Below are 19,980 nucleotides of genomic sequence, written 5' to 3' on the forward strand. Positions count from 1 at the left end.
GGGGCAGTAGCAAATCTAGATGAACTGCTATGCTGAACATTATATAATTACAGTGTCCATAGGTTTTACTATAAGGTATTTAAATAATACTTGTGTTAAGAAAATCATAGCAATATCTGTACATAATTCCTTTTGAATGCCTTAACATTACATGTATAAACAAGCATAACTCATGCAGCATTTTGCAGTTCTTTTATGCATAGAACCACTGCTAACACGAAAATGAATTCTGCTTCCCAAGCCTTTGCATCACTGTGTACAGAATCCTTTGAAAATTTAAAGCTAGTTTACCTGTTAGTATCAACTCCAGAAGGGTTGACGATGCATTAATTATACCAAAATGATTGATGAGATGACTTCGTTGAGTATCAGTACTGTTCACTCCCCCTTAAATATAGAAAACTTATTAAATCAGTTATGTTGTACTTGACTTGGCAGATTCCAATTAGCCAGTAATCATATCAAGAAAATATTATTCTGAAGTGTATTTAGTCTCTGTAAATTCTTTTATTAACAAAATACCTCTACACCTACAGATATATTAAGTCAAGAGCCCAGCAAAAAAGGTCTAGAAATTATCAAGTCTAGTGTTTTTGTCAAGTTTGTAAATCTAACCTTAACAGATTTTATTTTTTTTCTTAAAAAATACATGAAACGCCATGGTATGTTGACCTTGCCTGGCTTTCAGACCCCCACTCAGTGAGACCTGCACTCTCACTCACTCTCCTCAAAAGGACAGAGGGAGAAAATAAGATGGAAAAGCTCACAGGTTGAGATAAAGACAGTTTAATAAGCAAAAGCTGTGCATGGACAGGCAGCTATCCCACCACTTCCTGGAAAGCAGGGCCTCAGGATACACAGCAGTTCCTTGGGAAGACAAACATCACAACCACTAATGTGCTCCCACCCTCTCTCTTAGCCCTAGGTTTTATTGCTGAGCATGATGTCATATGGTATGAAATAGCTGTTAAGTGAATTCATGCCAGCTCTTCCAGCTATGCCTTCTCCCAACTTCTTACTCATCCCCAGCCTACCGGTCTTTGAGAGGAGGAGGGCTGGAAAGAGAGCCTTGATGCTGTGCAAGCACTGCTCAGCAACAGCCAAAACATGGGTGTGTGTTATCAACAAACACTGTTTTAGCCATCCAAGGGACAGCACCGTAAAGGCTCCTATGAAGAAAGTGAACTCCATCCTATGCATCCATGCATAAATAATTGTAGATTTTTACTGACAAAGCAGACAACAGAGATAGGCTTTTCAGATTTTCATCTTAAATTATATGAAGATAAGAAAGACCACCTACTGTTGTTATAAATGAAATAGAAAAGAAAAAAACTAATACAACAGAGGTTTGGGTTCCTCACCAACATTTTTTTTGCTTCTTTATGCTGTTACCTGTGAGGATTTCCAGTCCTGCAAAAAAAAGCTCAGAAATGACATCACAAATTTCCACTTCATCAGGAGGAGGTGGAGCAGGGCCCAACACATGTCTGCTACTATCAGACAGGGCTTCCAGGATGGCAAGGAACTGAGCTGCAGCACTTTCAAACATTTCTGTCAGCAGCTGTTCAGTAGCAGTGCGAGGCCATGCAAACTAAGTAAGAAAAGGCAATGTAAGTCTTGTAAGATCTAATCTGAGTTACAATAAAGCAAGATTTCTTTCACCATCAAAAAGTTCTCCATCAGAAAGTAAGCACATGCTTAAAACAGAAAATAATATACTGAAAAATATAGTTAGAATTTCATTATTCAAAGGCATAGCAAAACCTCGTGCTAAGTGGGTACAGAAGTGCCATAACTGCATGGCAACCACACGCACTGCTGCATGGCATCTCACTTGGAAAACAATACAAAAGAAATTTTGAGTGAGAGTATTAAGGCCATGTATTTTAAGGGATCAAGATCTCTCCTTGCAATAATACAGGCTTGAGCTTAAGGAGCCAAGCTCCACACACTCTGTAGAAAATCAGAGAAAGGTTAGGATTCTAAGCACCACAGTAAAAACAAAACACTATTTTATTCCTCACTTGCACCTTTCAAACAGCATATCAAAATACAAGGCAGAACACACAAAAATATGTGCATTTATTGACAGCTAAAAAAATCACAGATCTACATGGTTACCAAACCACAAACATACATGAAGTAAATCAGAGACATAATGCTTTAAAATAATGCTCATAATCCATCAATATCTCAGTTCTATTTATTTGGCACTTTCCCAAAAAAACCAATCCAGGTACATTTAACTAGACAAAAATTTGGGAATTTCCTTCTCTCTTTGCTGGATCCATCCAGATAGATAATACAGCCTTCTTCTTTCAAATTATTTGGCTTTTACTGTACCTAGCGCAGTACATGTTTTTACCTGTAGCTTATGCTGAAATAAATTAACAAATTAGATAATCATAAAGAAAAAAAAATCAGATTTAACCTATCCATTCAACTACAGATGTTTAAATCTGATGTTAGCATCAGACAAACTGGGATAAAGATGTTCCTTTATAGTATCTCCTTCCTTTTGTTTTTCAAAAAATGAGAAGAGATTCTTTAATTTTGATATGACACATGTAATGGATCTAGATCTATATCATGAGAATTAAAAGGTGAATGAATTTTAGTCCAAGCAGACATTGAGAAACTTGAGGAATTAGCTCTACTAGGAGAAGTGCCAAGTTTTGCATCTAGGGAGGAATACATCTGTACAGACTAGAAACTAACTTTCAGAGTAGCAGTGTCCTCTTGTCACAAAGAAGGTGAAATGCAGACTGAGCTACACCAGAAGTGTTCAAAACATTGAGAGGTTATTTTCTTCCCCTATACGGAACTCATGAGGCTCCAACTAGATTACTAAGTCCACTTTTGGGCTCCTCTATGTAAGAAGAATGCTAAGAAAAGTTACAGGGTCCCATGGAGGTCTACCAAGATGATTAGGGATATTCGATATAAAAGAACAGGCTGAGGAAGCCTTAGTCTGGCAAAGAGGAGGCAAATCATAGAATCACAGAACTATAGAATGGTTTGGGTTGGAAGGGACATTAAAGATCATTTAGTTCCAACCCCTGTGCCACAGGCAGGGACACCTCCCACTAGACCAGGTTGCTCTAAGCCTCATCCAATCTGGTCTTGAACATGTCCAGGGATGAGGCATCCACAACTTCCTTGGGGAACAGGTGCCAGTGTCTCACCACCCTCACACTAAAGAATTTCTTTGTAATATCTAACTTAGACTTACCTTTTGTGCTTCTTTCAGGTTAACTCTTATCTTAGGTCGAAAGTAGCCTTTTGGCTTTCTTCTGGATTCATATACTGCTCTCTTGAAAATCATTACTGACATCTGACAGAAAGAAAAAAGTAAGTAAATGACTGTGTTACAGGTTTTGTTCACAGACACTGTTACTACTTTACCTCTTTATAATGAATGGCAGAATTATACCTTTAGAGTAGCCTCTCTAAAAATGTTTTTTGCCTCTGAATTTTCCAGCAAATTGATATTTTCTAATTGCTTCAGTTCATCAATTTTAATCAGACCACGGCGAGCAAATATCTGTCCAAAGTATTAAAAAAAAAAAATTTATACTTTTTTCATATTCTGTATATATATTTTTTTAGTATCATATAATTCTTGAATTCAGACAACTGTAAAGAGCTGCAGTAAAAGCCAGGTCATGAACAGGAATTGAAAAGGAAAAGCTTTGCAAAACACCTTTTGTATATATGCATGAACACTGGCCACTGCTTAATGCTGTAAGTCTATGCACTCCTCTGTATGATTATATTATAAGGTACTATTGCCTTTAACTTTGAACTGATTACTCATTTACATGTGGAAACACACCTCCACTTTGCAGGTAAATTTTGGAATATGGGCAGAACTCTAAATACATATGATCTGATAATAAGCAGAGATATTTAGATAAACATCTTTCCCATTTGCTTCCATGTTAAATGCAGCATGTGGCAAATCCATTTACCTCTCCGTGAATGCCAGCTTGACAATCAAAATAACACTGAGAAACTGCAGTATAGAGGGTGGCTCTCCATGTCAAATAACGTACAGATAAGAGTGGAATGGATGATTCCATACATACACTGGCCCACAGTAAGTATTCCAGAACCTGTGATGAAGAAATCCAGTTTCAAGCTGAGTGCATTTAAAGCTATGTAAATATACTAAAGGACTCGTACAAAGCTTCATCCTCAACTAGTAGGAAAAATCAAAAGAGGGGGAAAATAAAGCCAACCAGAAATTGTATTAATTTTTAACATGTTTTATTGACTACAAAACATTCTTCATGCATATTTTCACCTGAAACTGTGGCCAAGCATTATTTTTTTGTCTCCAACCTACCTTTACCCCTCCAGTTCACTATAGCCTTGACATCACACAGAGGTCCTGCCCTTCTCTCTCATCTGCTCTTGTGTTGAGAGTTCTCTCTGTGTGTCAGCTCTAGTGATGTTTTTTTCCCAAGTTAGTTTTCAACTAGATCAGCAAGCATATTTGGGATGCAGTGGTGTCTGCCTTCTTTGGTGACAGCCTGCACTTAGACTAATTTACAACCAAGCAACTACACTATTGGATCTTAACTTTAGGGCCAATATAGTCATTGCAGCAGTTTAATTTTTAAAAATTGCTCCTACTAAATTGTTTGAATAGTATCTTCTTCCTGTATTTTCTTTGGATGAGCACATGCACAACCTCAGTCCAAAATTAATCAATATACAGATTTTCCTTTTGTCTTAATGTAAAGGATCTGAAATACCTATAATAATTCCTTTGTTTCCTGTATAATAAAAGCCTGAATATACTTCTAAATAATTTCTGGTTTCCATAAAAGATGTTTAAAGACAAAAAAGAAAGATTAATGTAACTAACAGGTAAGAAAACACACTGGATTAAGAAAAAAAGTAAAGCTAAGATAAACAAAAAATTACATTGCCAGTTAAAAAGATAAGGGCAGGGGGAAAGGGCTGGTGAATTTAAAGTATTTTATAACTAAAAAGCTAGCCACCAGGTGTCAGTACATTTCCACATTTTTCAAAAGAAAAGATAATTCTTGGGATTAAATACAGTTGCCCAAGAAAGGGGATCCAGAGCCCTCTGAAACAGTCTAACATAGCCCACCTTGAAGACCAGCAAGACATTATTCTGGGCTCCATTCCACAACTGAAGAAGGAGCATACTCACGAAGGCGTGAGGGCTTAGAAATTGGCCATTTTCAATCTAGACATGTTATTCCCTTGTGACAAAGTACTGCTATTGGCAGTGACAATGAAATAGAAAAGTCAGGGTACAGTGTTATGCAAAATACAGGTGCATCGTCCAATCTTTTGTAAATGTTTCAAATGCATCTCTTTATTTTGCCATACCTTTGCAGACTGACCTATCATCATCAAATGTCTGCATATGGTGTAAATATGAATAGTACCTGCAAAAATAAAATAAATAAAAATAGGTAAATTCTAGATTTCTATATGAAATTTAATATGCTAACCAACTTAAACTTTTTCTTATTATCTGGATTGTTATTTCCAGAGGCTGAAAAATAAATTAATGATTTTTCTATAACTACTTTTAAATTAGAGAAGATTAAGCCATTAAATTATTAGATGATAATAGCTTAAAAATACCTACACAATGAATTAATATAATAAAAGGATGAAATCTTCAGAATTTACTATATCAAATTTTTATTAAGTAACTGATAGAGAGAAAAATAATATTTTTATCACCAAATGCCAGCCTCTATCAAACAAAGATTACCTCTCCTCACAGACCTTACCTTACATGATTCTTCTAGTCTGCCAAGGCACTGTCCTGGCAGACACCACCACTAATACATGATATCAAATATGATAAGCAAAATGAAGAAAACTGATTGTGACTACAGTTTTCAAGAATATCTAAGTGACTTACAAAGAAAATCCTGTAAAAATTTACTTAATTTAGGCTATGTCACAAAATTGCTTTTCAACAATCAGCCCGAGAAATTTAAAAGACATTGCAGTTCTGGAGGAAAAAAAACAACAAACAAACACATTAAAAAGGTCTATTCTTCTGTCTGTACAAATGTTCCTAAGGGGACATCTGAGCAGCAGGAAGCAATACAATGTTAACTGTCATAGCTAGAAGGGTGTTATTATCCCAATAAGCAATAATGGGGGAAGCTTTAGGAAAATTGTTTTTTATCAGTCAAATGTGTAATGAGGCACAAAATCTCTTGCCAGAAATTACAGAAAAATGCTCAGAAAGTGGGTAAAATCTGAGTTATTGCCTAATTCTCATTAGATTCTTGCCTAGGCTTGGTACAGAGACCTGTCCCACACTCAAGTAGTGAGACTTAAGAATGCCAGGTGAGCATGATTTAAATTTAATTTTTCTCCCACAGAAACAGACAAACAACACACCTCAAAAGTAGGGACTGGGAGCAATGGCATTCCCAGCGAAACAAAAGGATAAGAATTTTGAACAATTCAATAACAGAGAAAGTAAATTTTCCAAAATTAAATTAAAACATTATCTCCTCAATTTATATTGCAACAGTTGATCATAGTAGAATGATTGAATAATAGTCTTTTGATTAAATCGCATTGTCTTTCAAAGCAAAACTATACTGTTGTTGTTCTTGAAATAAAAATCTTGATATGTTATTTTTTGTGTATCTGGTTCATGGAAGTTCCTTTTTTTTCCTCAAGTTTTTTCCTAATTCAAGCATTTATAAATAGCACACTAAAATCATATACAGAGCTTCAAGTTCTTAAATGCCATATGATATTTTTAGATTAAGCTTATTATTAACCCTAGCCTTAAAGAACATTTAAGAAAAACACAAAGATGTAATGTCAGACAATAATTTTCTACTGTTAGATCTGCAATCCCTTTAAAAAAACAAACAAACTAACTAAAAAACAAAACAAAACAACAAAGAAAGTAACACATTTTACTGATTAAAAAATCTTGGGGTTTTGGTTGGTTGGTTGTTTTTTTTAATCAGGATTCACTCAAAAAATGCCTTTATTATACTGTTAGATTTCATTTTAACCACAGCTATGAGAAAAAAGCTATTACATCTGCAACAGTCCACCTGGAAAAGGCACAGTATGTAGAAACCTCAACATAAAAATCTCTCATTTGAGAAAAAAAATTAAAAAAAAAAAAAAATACACACACACACACAAAAAACCTACTGTGACTGAGGACTAACTACAGATTTATTCATGACCCTTTGGGTGGACCTGAAAGACTATGCATAAAGTTTCCCTCTATGGGTTTGCTTAGCAAAGGAATGTAAAGTCTGAGGTACCATTGTAGATAAGCCAACACAAATTCTCCTGAGGTAGAGCCACTTGCATAGTGAGTCGTAATGAGGACAAGACATTCAAACAAGTCTGCAGGGACTCTTGATTCTGGAGATTTCTGTCACTGCTGCAAATCATCTGATAAATGCAAACATTTCTCTCTTGCAAAGCACGCAACTAAAACACATGGAAACACACATAAAAATAATATAGAGAGTTAAAATAGATGCATATGTTGGTTTCACACCAGCAAAGTACAACAAAATGGTGTGTATGAAAAGATCAAGCATAGCAGGAAAAAAAAAAAAAAAATCAGCATGCCATCCAAATGAGCATTAGGATATGGAGAAAGTGCTAAAGCTTTAAGGTTGCTGTGCCCTTAGCCTGACTCAGTTTCCACTGCATCACAGGATGAAAATGCAGCCAGGGCACTAGGGTTGCTGAAAGGAGTGAAGGGAGAAATAAAGGCTGGATGAGGCATGAAACTGATATTCAAAGAATCTGGTTTTAATTCTTGGCTTCTCTGTAGATGTCCTCTGTAAATCACAGCATATCCTGAACTTCTCTGCACGTTACTTTTCCATCTGTATCACAGATATCTTATTTCTCATGCTCATCTGTTCCTTATCTCTTCTACACATGCATTGTTCCTTCTCTTCCTTTTAATACCTATCATACTGTGATCTCAGTCTTGCCTGGACCACAGTATCAGCTGAACAAGCCAACATGTGAGAAAATGAGCTAAGTGGGACACGGACAATCAGTAGCTACCAATCTCCCAGAAGCCTACTAACCTGATAATATTTGAATTTTTTTTTTTTTCAGTTAATTCACTGAAAGTAGAAGTTTCAAGCTCTGAAAATCCATTTCTATTATTTCCTTAGTGTTACACTACAAAATAAAAGCTAGCCACAGAAACTTGGCCAAAAAAAAATTAAATATAAAGCCTTTAAATGCAATCATTTGACATATTATCATTATCCATTTCCAATTGCAGAGATTCATTGTCAAATTAGATTCCGTATCTGAATACTTAGCGGTATCTCAGTGTCTAAAGGCCAAGTTGCAGAACAGGCACTTCAGTATAGACTGATGAGAACATCTGGCACTATAATTGGTTCAAGGCCTGGGCAGACATACAGAAAACAGGAGAAACTACCTCTGGAACTTCAAGTTTATTTACAAAGCATTTTTTTAAACTGAAATAAAATGGATTAACATAAGCTTTGATCGTATTCCCTCTAGGAAGCTGAACTATGCTTGAAAAATAAAAATAATAATATAAACAGTATCTCTTCTATCATTACATCTGCTTCCAGATTTTAAGCAAACTGCCTGTTTTTTTCTCCTTGCTAAATACCTGTTTACAAACTAACTCTGACAGTAGGAATATTTGATTACCTCAATACACAGGAGATTCCTACGGTTTCCTTTACTTGTTCTTGATCATATAATAACTTGCATTATTTTATTTTGAAGTATCCACCATGTACTGAAAACAGAGCTTCTCAGCAAATAACTGCTTCAGGTAAAATCTAAAATGTTTTTAGCACACCCCCTACACCTGCTGAATCACGTTCACCCATGACTAACAAATGATAAATTGCAAGCCCCTACCTGGATAAGCAATTAACACAAAAGGATACCAGCACACTCTTGATGTCACTCAGCTTCCCAGAGCTTAGAGCACTTACAAAACTGCTCAGCATTCTGCCTCTTTTGCACATAGTGAGCAAATAAGCTATTGACAGTAATGCAATGCTGCTTTTTTACCATGTCACAAGCTTTTTTTACCTGTAGATTTTTTGCACATTTACGGTACAAATTACAGTATAATATTTTAATTCTCTTGCACTCTGCTCCATTCTCAGACCACGCTGTACAGAAATTTCTATAACAATTGCTGGACAGTTATAAAATTTTGCTCATATCCTGATTCTGATGGTTATTAATAGCAACTATTTCAGAGCAAAAGTTGCTATAACAGTCACAAAATAACATGTCAGGAGAAAATTGCCTTTTTAACATGAAGTTGATAGTGGTTGGCTTATGCCACAATAGCATAAGCACTTATATCCTCTTTAAAATGTATACCAACACTGGACATTCATATCATATATATTACTTAAATCTCAATACAATCTATAGCAACAATCTATTAACAACTATTGAATATTGTTATTTAGTTAATACAAAGCACATATGCGGAGGATAAAATAGGCTACTTGTTTTGAACCTGTGAATGTCTTTGACAAAAGCAAACAAACAAAAAAAACAAAAGAAACAAAACCTACCGTAAGTACTGCATTTTTGTCTCTGAGACCATTTGGGAAAAAAGTGGATTTAAATTGATGCACATCATCAATTATAGCATCAAGGTTTCCAGAAACAAACTGCTGAAAGTATCTTCCATAGCACTGTAGAAGTGCCAACTTATATTCCTGAAGAGCAAATATTATTACATTTTTTAGTTTGTATATTGCATTTCTATTTCTATAAAACATACATTATTTTTTATTATCTTTATGTTAAAAAGCATCAATCTGAGAAAGCAGCTAGAAGAAAAATACTAAAGTTTCATACAAACATTCAGCAATGTGATTTCTAATGTGAACACTCAGCATATGAAAGGCTGAAGTACTTAAAAGAAGAGCTTGTGGTTTGGGAGTTTCTGTTTATTTTAATCATAAAAATGACATATCAAAGAACAATTGTAAAGTATGGTCCTGGGCTAATGTAATGAACTCAAAGGGTTCCTGGAATGTCCTGCAGCTTTGCAACAGTAATGATAACGATATTACACCTCTGAAAAAAGTACTTCATAAGGTAGAAATTTATAAGTAATACACAGACATCATCACTTCCCTCTCGTCTGTTTCCCTTATGTCAAAGACCTTTTTTCATAAAAGCAGAGAGGAAGAGAAGAGCGGAAGATAAAGACACACTAAAAAAGAATCAAGTGACAACCAGAATTTACATATGGCCAAGCAGTCAGCATTAATAAACCAGAAATTGCCACTGGGTCTTTAAGAACTCTTCACAAACAGGATGTTGAGCTTTATGTTTCATTCAAATTACAGCTCCCCAGCAGCATGTTGAACCACTCTTAACATCATGCTATGGTTCAGCTCTGACTCAGATGTGGAAGTGCCATTTAGTGAATCACCTCCACCACTTCCTGCAGCAAAGATTATTTAGAGGTTTCTCTACCAACCTCAGTAACTCTAGCACAAACACACTGGTCATGATAAATTCTGGGGGAAAATGTAACTAATTTGTATTCATAAAAATGATCCTTTAATGGTTCATTACAGAAAGTTCAAAAGTATTTCCTTGCACCTGCTATTTTCAACATAAATTCCTTCCACAAAGGTAACACCCTGAATTTTTAATCAGCTGAGGAGTCCAAGTCACATGGCCCTGTTGTTCTCTTTGCTGTATGAAAGCAGCAGCCCTATACAGAAGCTTTTACTTTCCAGGGACAATAGGCAACTGGTCACTTGTGTAACCTGATACACAAATTCCAGCTGTGGCAACACAGTCTGAAGTAATCGATCAGAATAGCATTAAGCTATCTATTGATACATAACAATAAGGTAATTCCTCTCCCAACATTTTAAAATACGTGTATAAGACCAGAGATAATAGGCAGATATAGGCAAAAAGGGAGGGGGGGGTAAATGAATCAGTACTGATCAGTATGATGACTAATGGGCTAACTAATTTCCAGATATATGACATAATGAATTAAGGTGTGTCCTAAAAGATACATAGCAGCTGTACAACAGAAGGCATCTAAGGTGAGAAGGCATTAAAACAGACAGCAGGAGGACAGAAAGTTAAGTTGGTGCTTACCCACTGACTACTCACATTCAATAACTCATTTTTAAAGACGATGCATCATGAAGTGCTATACACCATAAAGGTGGAGTAGTTTTCAGCTAGGAGTCAAGATGGGTACTTATGCAATAGGTTCTACCCCACTTACCACAGAACTTGGTGCTACACCACATTAGTCTTTCCAGTAATGCCTTAAAATTTTTAACTAGCATTCATCTTAAGTTTTTCCTTCCTTTTTAACTCCAGGGGAGAAAAAATAGATAGAAAAAAACTAAGTTTGCAAAGTGAAAGAGATACACTTAAATATAGGAGTTCCAAAGACAGCTTATTTCTAAGTTTAAGGCTGGCCATCAAAACAACTTTTTCAACGTTAGTAACTTTACCTTTCCTATAGAAAATCACATTACACTTGAGGACTGAAGTTGCAAGCAGAAGTCTTTACTCTAGATTATTTTTAGGCAATCTAGGGCCAAGTCATTAAGCACCTTGAATATAAGGTGAATATAAGGAACATTTGAGTTGTGCCATGGGAAGCCAATGTAAAGTACAGAGAGCAGGTTTGGTGTGTTTGAAATAACTTTACTGAGTATGCTGTGAGAGCTACAGTTTCCAAGCTCTAAGAGCTTCATGTAGTATTCCAAGCAATTCCCAGGGCCCAGAAGCTATGATAACTTGAGGAAAACATGAACATGTAGAAAACATTAATGGAATTACCTAAGCAACGAAGGGAATATTAACAAAAGCAGTTATTCAAGATTCCTTAGGAATTTCTGTGAGTATTCCTAAAGCTACACCATGAGCCTATACCTTCAAATATAATGGCTTACCAGTTAAGAGACTCTTCCATATGTCTTCTTCAACCTACCAGAGAGCGTTGAGTGCTGCTGAAGTTCACCTTCAGCTTGATGTTCTTTACTCAGGACTGGGGCCACTTTTGCAGAATTCTTTCAGGCAGATGCAATGAAGGATACATAAGAGTTCATAACATCTGCATGATACTCGTACCTTTGCCATGGTCTGCAGAAAAGCTCACCTAATAGCCGCATATATACACTCTCCATAAAGAGCACAAACAGGATTTATCGTTGCTAGATTCCATAAGCAAAGGACATAATACGGAAGAACAGTTTCACTGCCTGTGTTCCTCCAAAAGATGGCTCCTCAAACTATTTTGATACATTTCCAATTATGCCCTCTTCTTTTATAGGGGAAAAGAGGGAATCTAATAGTGTCATATGCTGCAGAGAATGAAAAAGGGTGAATACCAGTGACAAATGGCATTTAATTGCTTTCCTAATGCAAAAGTCACTAGACTGTTTTTAGAAAAATATTTTCAATTTAAATATAATGTCAGTTATCAGTTATCTGTTTTTCCGCCCAAGGCAGAGAGGAATTAAAATTTAATAGTTCCATTCTGAAAAAAATACAAATTTTGTTTAACCTCATTTTTTATTCCCATTATCTACAAAAATTAAGTAGATGTTAGAAAAACCTTTCCAAAAGCATGGCAGAATTCTACTAGTAAGTTATAAACTTTCACTAACTTTTGTGCTATAAATCTATTTTTTATGTTACAATCAACTTTTTATAAGACTAATACCAAAAATCTATGTCTGAAACAGGTCTGAAATATTGGAGGACATTGTTAAATTTTATACATAACTGTCTCATAACATTTACAGACTGAATAGCCAGGGTTTTAAACTGGGAAAGTACTATTGACCAAATAAATGTATTCTAATATGTTCCTGGCAAAAAGCAGAAAAATCCACTGCTGGATCATTACAAACACAAAGTCACACTAAACAGATAGTATCTAATCAGTAGCTGTACCTTACTGCAAATTACACTAAGCCTCTACAAACTTTAAGTGTATTCTCTCAAGTAACTTTTCAAGTACTGGACCTTTATAACTTAACCTACAATTCTGTTATCCTTCAGTATTTCTGCTTTACAACTGTATCACTCAGGATCACACACCCATCTTCAGTCCTAAAAGAAATGACTTGCAACTACCTTTGAGCTGCTTCTGAGAGCTGCTTAGTAATTACCCTTGAAAGCCCCAGATTTATGACATGATCTTCTGACACAAATATCACTGAGATAAAAAGTGACGCACCTTTGAGGCTTTTTTTCCCAGCAGACACAAAGAACAAGTAGCCCAGTATCCCACCTCCAAAAGTAACCAGTAACAGATGACTAGGTGACAGTATAAAAAGAGTTATCACATAGTGACATACCCCTCAAATAAAGTCTTCCATAATCTTGCTCTTGAATCCTTTCTAGTTGTGATTTACCTTTCTGAGGAGACCAAAAGTACACAGAGAATTCAAGATGCAGGAGCATCATCAATACATACAGTTGTATAATGTGCAATTGCACTCTGGTTTTTGCTCTCTGTTCTCCCCTGATAATTCTTTACATGCACATTTGGTTAACTCAGCACTGAGTTGACATTTCAGTGGAACAAACTGCCACTGTTCTATCACTGTCAATTTGTACTTAAGCAGCATCTACAGGGACAGTCAGATATTGTACCCTACTGTGCTGAAACATCAGACAAATATTAAAGAAAGGTTTGGGGGTATTTAAAAAGACAATGGGTGCATAGAAAATATAGAGATAGAAAATATATGTTTAAATCAGCACCATTTTACAATAATAAGCAAAAGATACAAACCACCAACTCTCACTGGAATTATTTTGTAAAAAAAATTGCTACTTTCTAAATAGCTTCCAGTACAATATGATTAAATATTAAAGTAGCACAGAAACACAATGAAACAAAGACTGCAGTTGAGCCTGTTCTGTTTTCATGTGACTTACTTTGATCTGAGCAAGGAAATCACCAACTTTCAGAAGTTTTTCATTGAAATACCACTCTGGCAGTCGAGGCTTGTATTTGATCCAAATATTAAATAAAGTATTTGCTCTAAAAAAAAGATAGAGGAGAAAATGTTTCAGGTTAAACTGGCAGCAGACCTGTCATAACAAGTAAACAAATCAGGAAAACTGCAAACCGTGAAAACTCCTTTCTTTCAAATCTATTTGAACTTCTCTATATATCCTGTCTGGATGCCTTTCTGAGTGATCTGCTCTAGTTTTTTTGGTCCTGCTCTGGCAGGGGGGTTGGACTTGATCTTTGGAGGTCTACCCCTAATATTCTGTGATTCTGTGATTTCAAAGCAAGTGATCATTAAAACTGGATTTAACAGGCAGCAAAGGATAATTCTGGGTTTCTTTTCTGTCACCAGTTTTTATTACACATTTAAAATAGGAATAATTTTCTCCTGTGTAAATTCATATTAAAATTCCCTAGTATTAATCCCCTTGCATTGTTCAAATGTGGTCACAAGTGGAAAAATCTGTCCCACCTTTCAGCTGGTATTTGAGAGGTTCTGTTTGAAGAAATAATTTGCTATTTTAAAGAAACTCAATGTATTACAGCTCAGAGCAATTATTGGACTGGAAACTACAATTGGTAAGATCAAGAAGAAATATCCCAAAGAAACAATGCAGGCCAGGTAGCAGCAAAATTGGGAACTGGTAGCCATGGAATAAACCATAAAGCTATAGACCATATAGAGCTCTGTTATATAGCTCAATAGCGTTCTCAGTATTTAGAGCTATACCATGAATCATAAAAGAAGAAATTAATTAGAAAGCCTCTAGCATGAACTGCATTTAGCATGAAATGTCCAGGAGAACCAAATGACATGAGTTAAAGTAGAAAGGAATTTATGGCAATAGTTGCAATCATCTTCTGTTGCCTCTGCATGTTATTCTAGACACAGTTGTCATAAGGGATTATTTTGTGTAACAAATAACTTATTTGGCTGAACCAGCAAGGCTCCCATAAATGATAACTGACTCGATGCAGTTTGCCTTCTCTACAGAGGGACTGATGACATTATGTCCATGTTACAGCCCCCACTGACGGCTGTTTAATGGTCTGGTGCCCTCATGTGTGTAACTTTGCCATCCTGGACTTCTTTAAGAAGGGTATATTCAAACTGAAAAACAATAATTGGTCAGAGAGACTGATAATAAGCAGAGGGATTTTTCAGAAAATAATTCTGTTACCAAATTATTAATAGTATTGACAGTGTTCACGGTTCCAGGCATCTCTTACATTTATTCTTTTAACAAATCACTTGTACAGAAACCTCAGCAAAGCATGCCTTGTGAAACCACAACAGCTAAATTATTCATAGGTACCAATTTATAAGGAAAGAAAACAACTGAAGAGAGAGGAATAAATGTTTGAAAATATCCTTCTAGCTGAATTCTCACATGTAAACCTCATGCTTACTGGTGTGAGGTAGATGGAACTTCTTGATCTTTTAAAATGGTGGTGATAGACTAGAATGCAAGACACTTTCTTAAACTGTTTTTTGACATTGAGAAACTTGGAATCTTTTCTCACAGTCTCCCAGATAGCTCTTCAATTCAGCATATAAGAAGACTCCCAATTAAAAAAAAAAAAAAAAAAAAAAAAAAAAAGCAGCAAAATAAGTAACATTTTTTCACACAGAAAGCTGTGAGCCACCTTCACATTTCAAGGTGAAACAGATGGCTGTATGAGAAACCTGTCAAAATTATCTTTACATCAAAGAATTACAACAATCATAGTCCTTTTTTCTAGAAGTATCATCTCAGCACAACTCTCAATTCTTGAAAGTAAGCAGCAAAGAAGTAGGACATTCTAGAGGTACATCCTAAAGGGAAAATGCAGTAACAGCACAAATTAGGCAAAAAACAACAATCTGAATAAAATGTTCTAAGGCATTATGTTCTCCAAGGAAACCATAGCCCAGTCTAATGAAGGACACCTTCCAAATGGGGAATTAATCCCTCCTGGTCCATTCATAAGTGATCAACAGCCTTGGTGGCTACCAATTTCTTATGCTGAGATAAGTACCCCCTCCAGTTAGTAGGGATAAATCTGCAAAGAGGCTCCAAAGTGAAGGACTCTGTCAGGCATCTGAGCAAAGTTCCCTTGGACTATCACAGAAAGAAGCTTAGGAAAAAGATTCCAGAGTCCAAGAGGTTTGATGGATGCTACTGGGGGGGTGGGGAGGAGACAGAAGGAAAAGAAACCCATAATTATCAGTTTGCAAGGCAGGAAAGTAACTGATAGTAAGAATGACTGTGGGTAAAGCTCTGGAAGGTGAGACAAATAAACTTATTTAAAACTGATCAGTTGTAAAGTCCTCAGTTGAAGGTCATCTTCATTTTTTGTTTGGAATGCTCATATTAATAGATGAGATTCTTAGGTGTAATAAACAAGTAACAAATCTGTACTAAACTAGTTTAGTAAATTAGTGACAAATCTAACTAGACTTTCAACTTCAATTGGAAGATTAACGTCAACTGTATCTGCAACAATGCCATGACTAACGACAAGTGAGTTCATGACACAGGAATGTTTCTTTGACACAGACCAAAGAGGAGAGTGAGGCACTTCCCAAACAGCTCATCAGCTTTTCCTTCAAACAGGCTGCAGGACACCAGAACAAGTCAAGCAAGTGACTTCTCAAAAAAATACTGGGTTGTCAGAGCTTAGAGGTGAAGTTTCTTCATTTCCAACTACTCTATGAATAATTAAAAAAAAATAATCCTGAAGGTTAACCCATAACAGTGTGCACAGGACAAGGCACACGTGGCTATACTTCAGAGCCAAGACCCTTTACCACAGGTAGTAAAGGATTCTCTGATACTGACCAAAAGATATCTTATTAAAGAAGAGTGGATGAGCCACACAACATGGGATATAATCAATAGTTCAAGGTAATACTTTTATGGCACCACATCCAAGAGAAATGGGGTAAAACAACTTCTCGTTCAGCCAAGGGAAAAATTCTTTTGATTGCTACTACCTCTGATTGAAAACTTTTGTGATTCCAGTACAGGGCAGGTCCTCAGTAATTTTTGTTTCTTACATTAGAACATTTTAAGTGCTTAAATTATGGCCTTACTGTTGACTTATCAACACCAAAGGCTGTCAGCATTGGAACAATGAAGCTGACAATTTTGTTTTTCTAAACAGAACGTACTTGCCATGTGGAAGCTGATTTTCTTGCTTCTCTAATAACGAGAACACTTTGATCTCAGCCCATGCCAGAAAAAGTAGCCTGACAAATGACACAGCAAGAAGTCTTTAGAGCATTTAGGAAAGCATCTGTAACAGCCATTACTTTCAGAAACTCCTAGGAACAACTAGACCAATGCTGGTTCTGCAAGCAGCACAAGTTCCAATTTTGACTTACCAAACAATAAGAGGCAAAGGAGAAATAACCCTGAATATTCATAATCACAAATAAATACCTATGATTTTACTAGCTGCTTGAACATCTGCTAATAATCAGAATTCCAGTCTTCTACCTCTGTACTGCCTCTATACAAATGAAGAATGCTGGAGGATACTGAGATACTGGGAGCTTCATGTTACACAATGTTCTCAGGGACCTGGGATTTTGGGATGATCATTACTACAGCAGCTTCTGGGATCAAGAGCCAGGTAGCTTGTTCTCATCTCCATGATCAACACTGTAGAATTCTTTGGACGAGAAAATGCTCTCATGCCAAGTAAGTTATTTGTGGACCTGGGTGACATCTGCAAAATACCAGTTTGAATAAGGTGGAGCCTACTCAGGTCAAAATATTCCAGAGGGTAAAGAAAGGCTTGGAGACACTGTTCACAAGAACTGATAACTTGGCATGACATTGCAAACCGATTAAATTCAGCATCCCCAGATCCCAAGCAGAAGATAAAATTAATGCATTCATTATCAGCAATTTTGGTGGTGTCTGAAGCAGCTGAGTGGCATTTCTTCTTCTTTGGGGCCTAGAGGGGATAACCTTCAGAGTAAGAATACACATCAGCTACAGCAAAAAAAAAAAAAAAAAAGTCTGAAGCTATAAATGAAAAGCTTAAAAATAGCAAAGCACTGAAATTGGCTGCTGAAGCAATACAAAAAAGCCAACATGCTGAGATTCAAAACACCAGAGGCAAAAGCCTGGAGACTGATACCTGCATGACAGAACTAGGCCTAGACGTGAAGATGAACACATCACACAAATTAGGAATCCAGATGGTTTAGAAAAGGAAAGATCTCCAGTGCAGACAAATGCCAGGCTGCAGAACCTGACCACCTCCTGACAACAACTACTGCTCCTTTAGAGAAGGGTCGTTTGCGGACTACATCTGGGAAAGACCTGAGAGAAATACCTAAGGGTAGAAGCTGCACCTCACCGATGAGCTAACCACCCTGCAACCTAACTCCTGTGCTGGTTTTGAATGAGATTTTGATAAACTGGAAAATGTAAAAGGAGCGCTGGTCAGATTATGGCCAAAAATCAAGCAGAAGCAATTGAAAATTTATCTCATCATGTACCTAAATGCAGCAGGGAAATCTACATGAGAAATGCACAGTCTATAAAAGACATATGCATGCACTATGAATCATACGCTGATTCCAGTTGCTCTGCCTTAACTGCATGACGAAATCTAGATGTATGCATACCCACATGTATGGGGGGGAGCAAACAAACATGCACAATTATACCTGCCATATGCTCTGACGAGCCGTGTGGAGGTACCCTCCCGCAGCCCGACTGCGAGCGCCGCTTTCAGCGGCACGCAGGTGCCCACGGGCGTCCCCCCTCGCACCCAGCACCACATGCTGGGGGGGCTGCCAGCTGCTCCGGCACCGGGGCGGGAGGGATTTTCTTACCAGAAAGCTCAAGGCAGCTCTGATACAGCCAACGGTGGTGCTGCCAATTTCCACACCACCTTGTGCTTTTTCCTTAAAGCGTTAACCTCTAGGAAGCGTTGAAAAGGGAGGTGTTCAGATTTTGGAGAAAACAAACAAACAAAAAAACCAAAAAAACAAACCAAGGAAGAAAGTGGAAAACGGACTGGTGGTGTTGGAGAGTAGCTGATCCAGGAGAACATCCTCCTGACGAGCTGACTCACGGACCAAGGGGAGCGGGAGGGAGGCGGCTCCCCGGCCTGTGGGCTGCGGCGTGAGGAGGGAGCCGGGCAGGGCAGAAGGGGCCAGGAGGGGCCGCGGCCGCAGCCCGGCGGGCCGGGAAGGGCAGGCCGGGAGCTCCGGGGGGACGGCGCGGAAAGTCCTGTGGGGCTGCCGAGGGAAAGGGGGTGGAGGAGGAAAGCAAGGAAAGAGGGGAGCGGTCGAGGAAGAGGGGGCTTGAGGCGAGGGCCGGCGGGAACGGCAGGCGGCTCCCGGAGCGGGTGGTGACGCAGCCCCTACCCGCGGCGGTGCCGGTCGTGCTGCTGCGGCTTGGCCTCCCCCGCGCCTCCCAGCCGCCGCAGGAAGCCCAGCGCGTCCCGCAGCTCGGCCTCGAAGCTGTCTACCACCGGGTTGCCCGGCGCCACGGCCCCGAAGAAAACGGCCGGCAGGGGCTGCGGGAGCGAGGCGGGGAGCGGCGGCCCGGCGGGCTCCGCCATGCTGCGGCCGCCACCGGCGTCGCCAGGCAACGGCCGCGGGCAGCGGCCCCGCGGGGCGGGCGGAGGCGGCCGGGAGGGCCCCGGGGGCGGCCTGGGGCCTGGCAGCTCCCCGCTCGGGGAGGGATGACACCCGCCTCGGTGATCCCAAGGGTCGTTTCCCACCGGAATAGTTCTGTGGTTCTGTGAGGGAAGGGGTCTTCGGCGCGGGGGTCGCGTCGCAGCCGTCGCGGGGCGAGCGAGGGCCCTGGCACGGCCGGAGGGGTACGAGCCGCAGGTCCTCGCACCTCTCTCCAGCAGGTGAAAGAGCCTTTTTCGCTCTCTGAGGCACCATTCTGCCCAGGGGAAGCTGAGGGAGCATCGCCGTGCACCGT

General features: G+C 38.4%; 1 protein-coding gene across 1 annotated transcript in view; it reads right to left on the reverse strand.

Moving 5' to 3' along the window:
* The window catches only part of CFAP54 (cilia and flagella associated protein 54), a 109,889-nt gene extending 90,280 nt beyond the window's left edge, over positions 1-19,609 (reverse strand). Inside the window, 10 exon segments of the mRNA XM_051621259.1 lie at positions 292-387; positions 1,396-1,594; positions 3,236-3,337; positions 3,437-3,547; positions 3,975-4,118; positions 5,371-5,429; positions 7,305-7,476; positions 9,594-9,740; positions 13,966-14,071; positions 19,413-19,609. Of these exon segments, the coding sequence (XP_051477219.1) occupies positions 292-387; positions 1,396-1,594; positions 3,236-3,337; positions 3,437-3,547; positions 3,975-4,118; positions 5,371-5,429; positions 7,305-7,476; positions 9,594-9,740; positions 13,966-14,071; positions 19,413-19,609 (1,333 nt within the window).
* Between the last annotated feature and the right edge of the window lie 371 nt (positions 19,610-19,980).

The sequence above is a fragment of the Apus apus genome, chromosome 1 (genome assembly GCF_020740795.1).
Source record: "Apus apus isolate bApuApu2 chromosome 1, bApuApu2.pri.cur, whole genome shotgun sequence".
Taxonomy (NCBI): Eukaryota; Metazoa; Chordata; class Aves; order Apodiformes; family Apodidae; genus Apus; species Apus apus.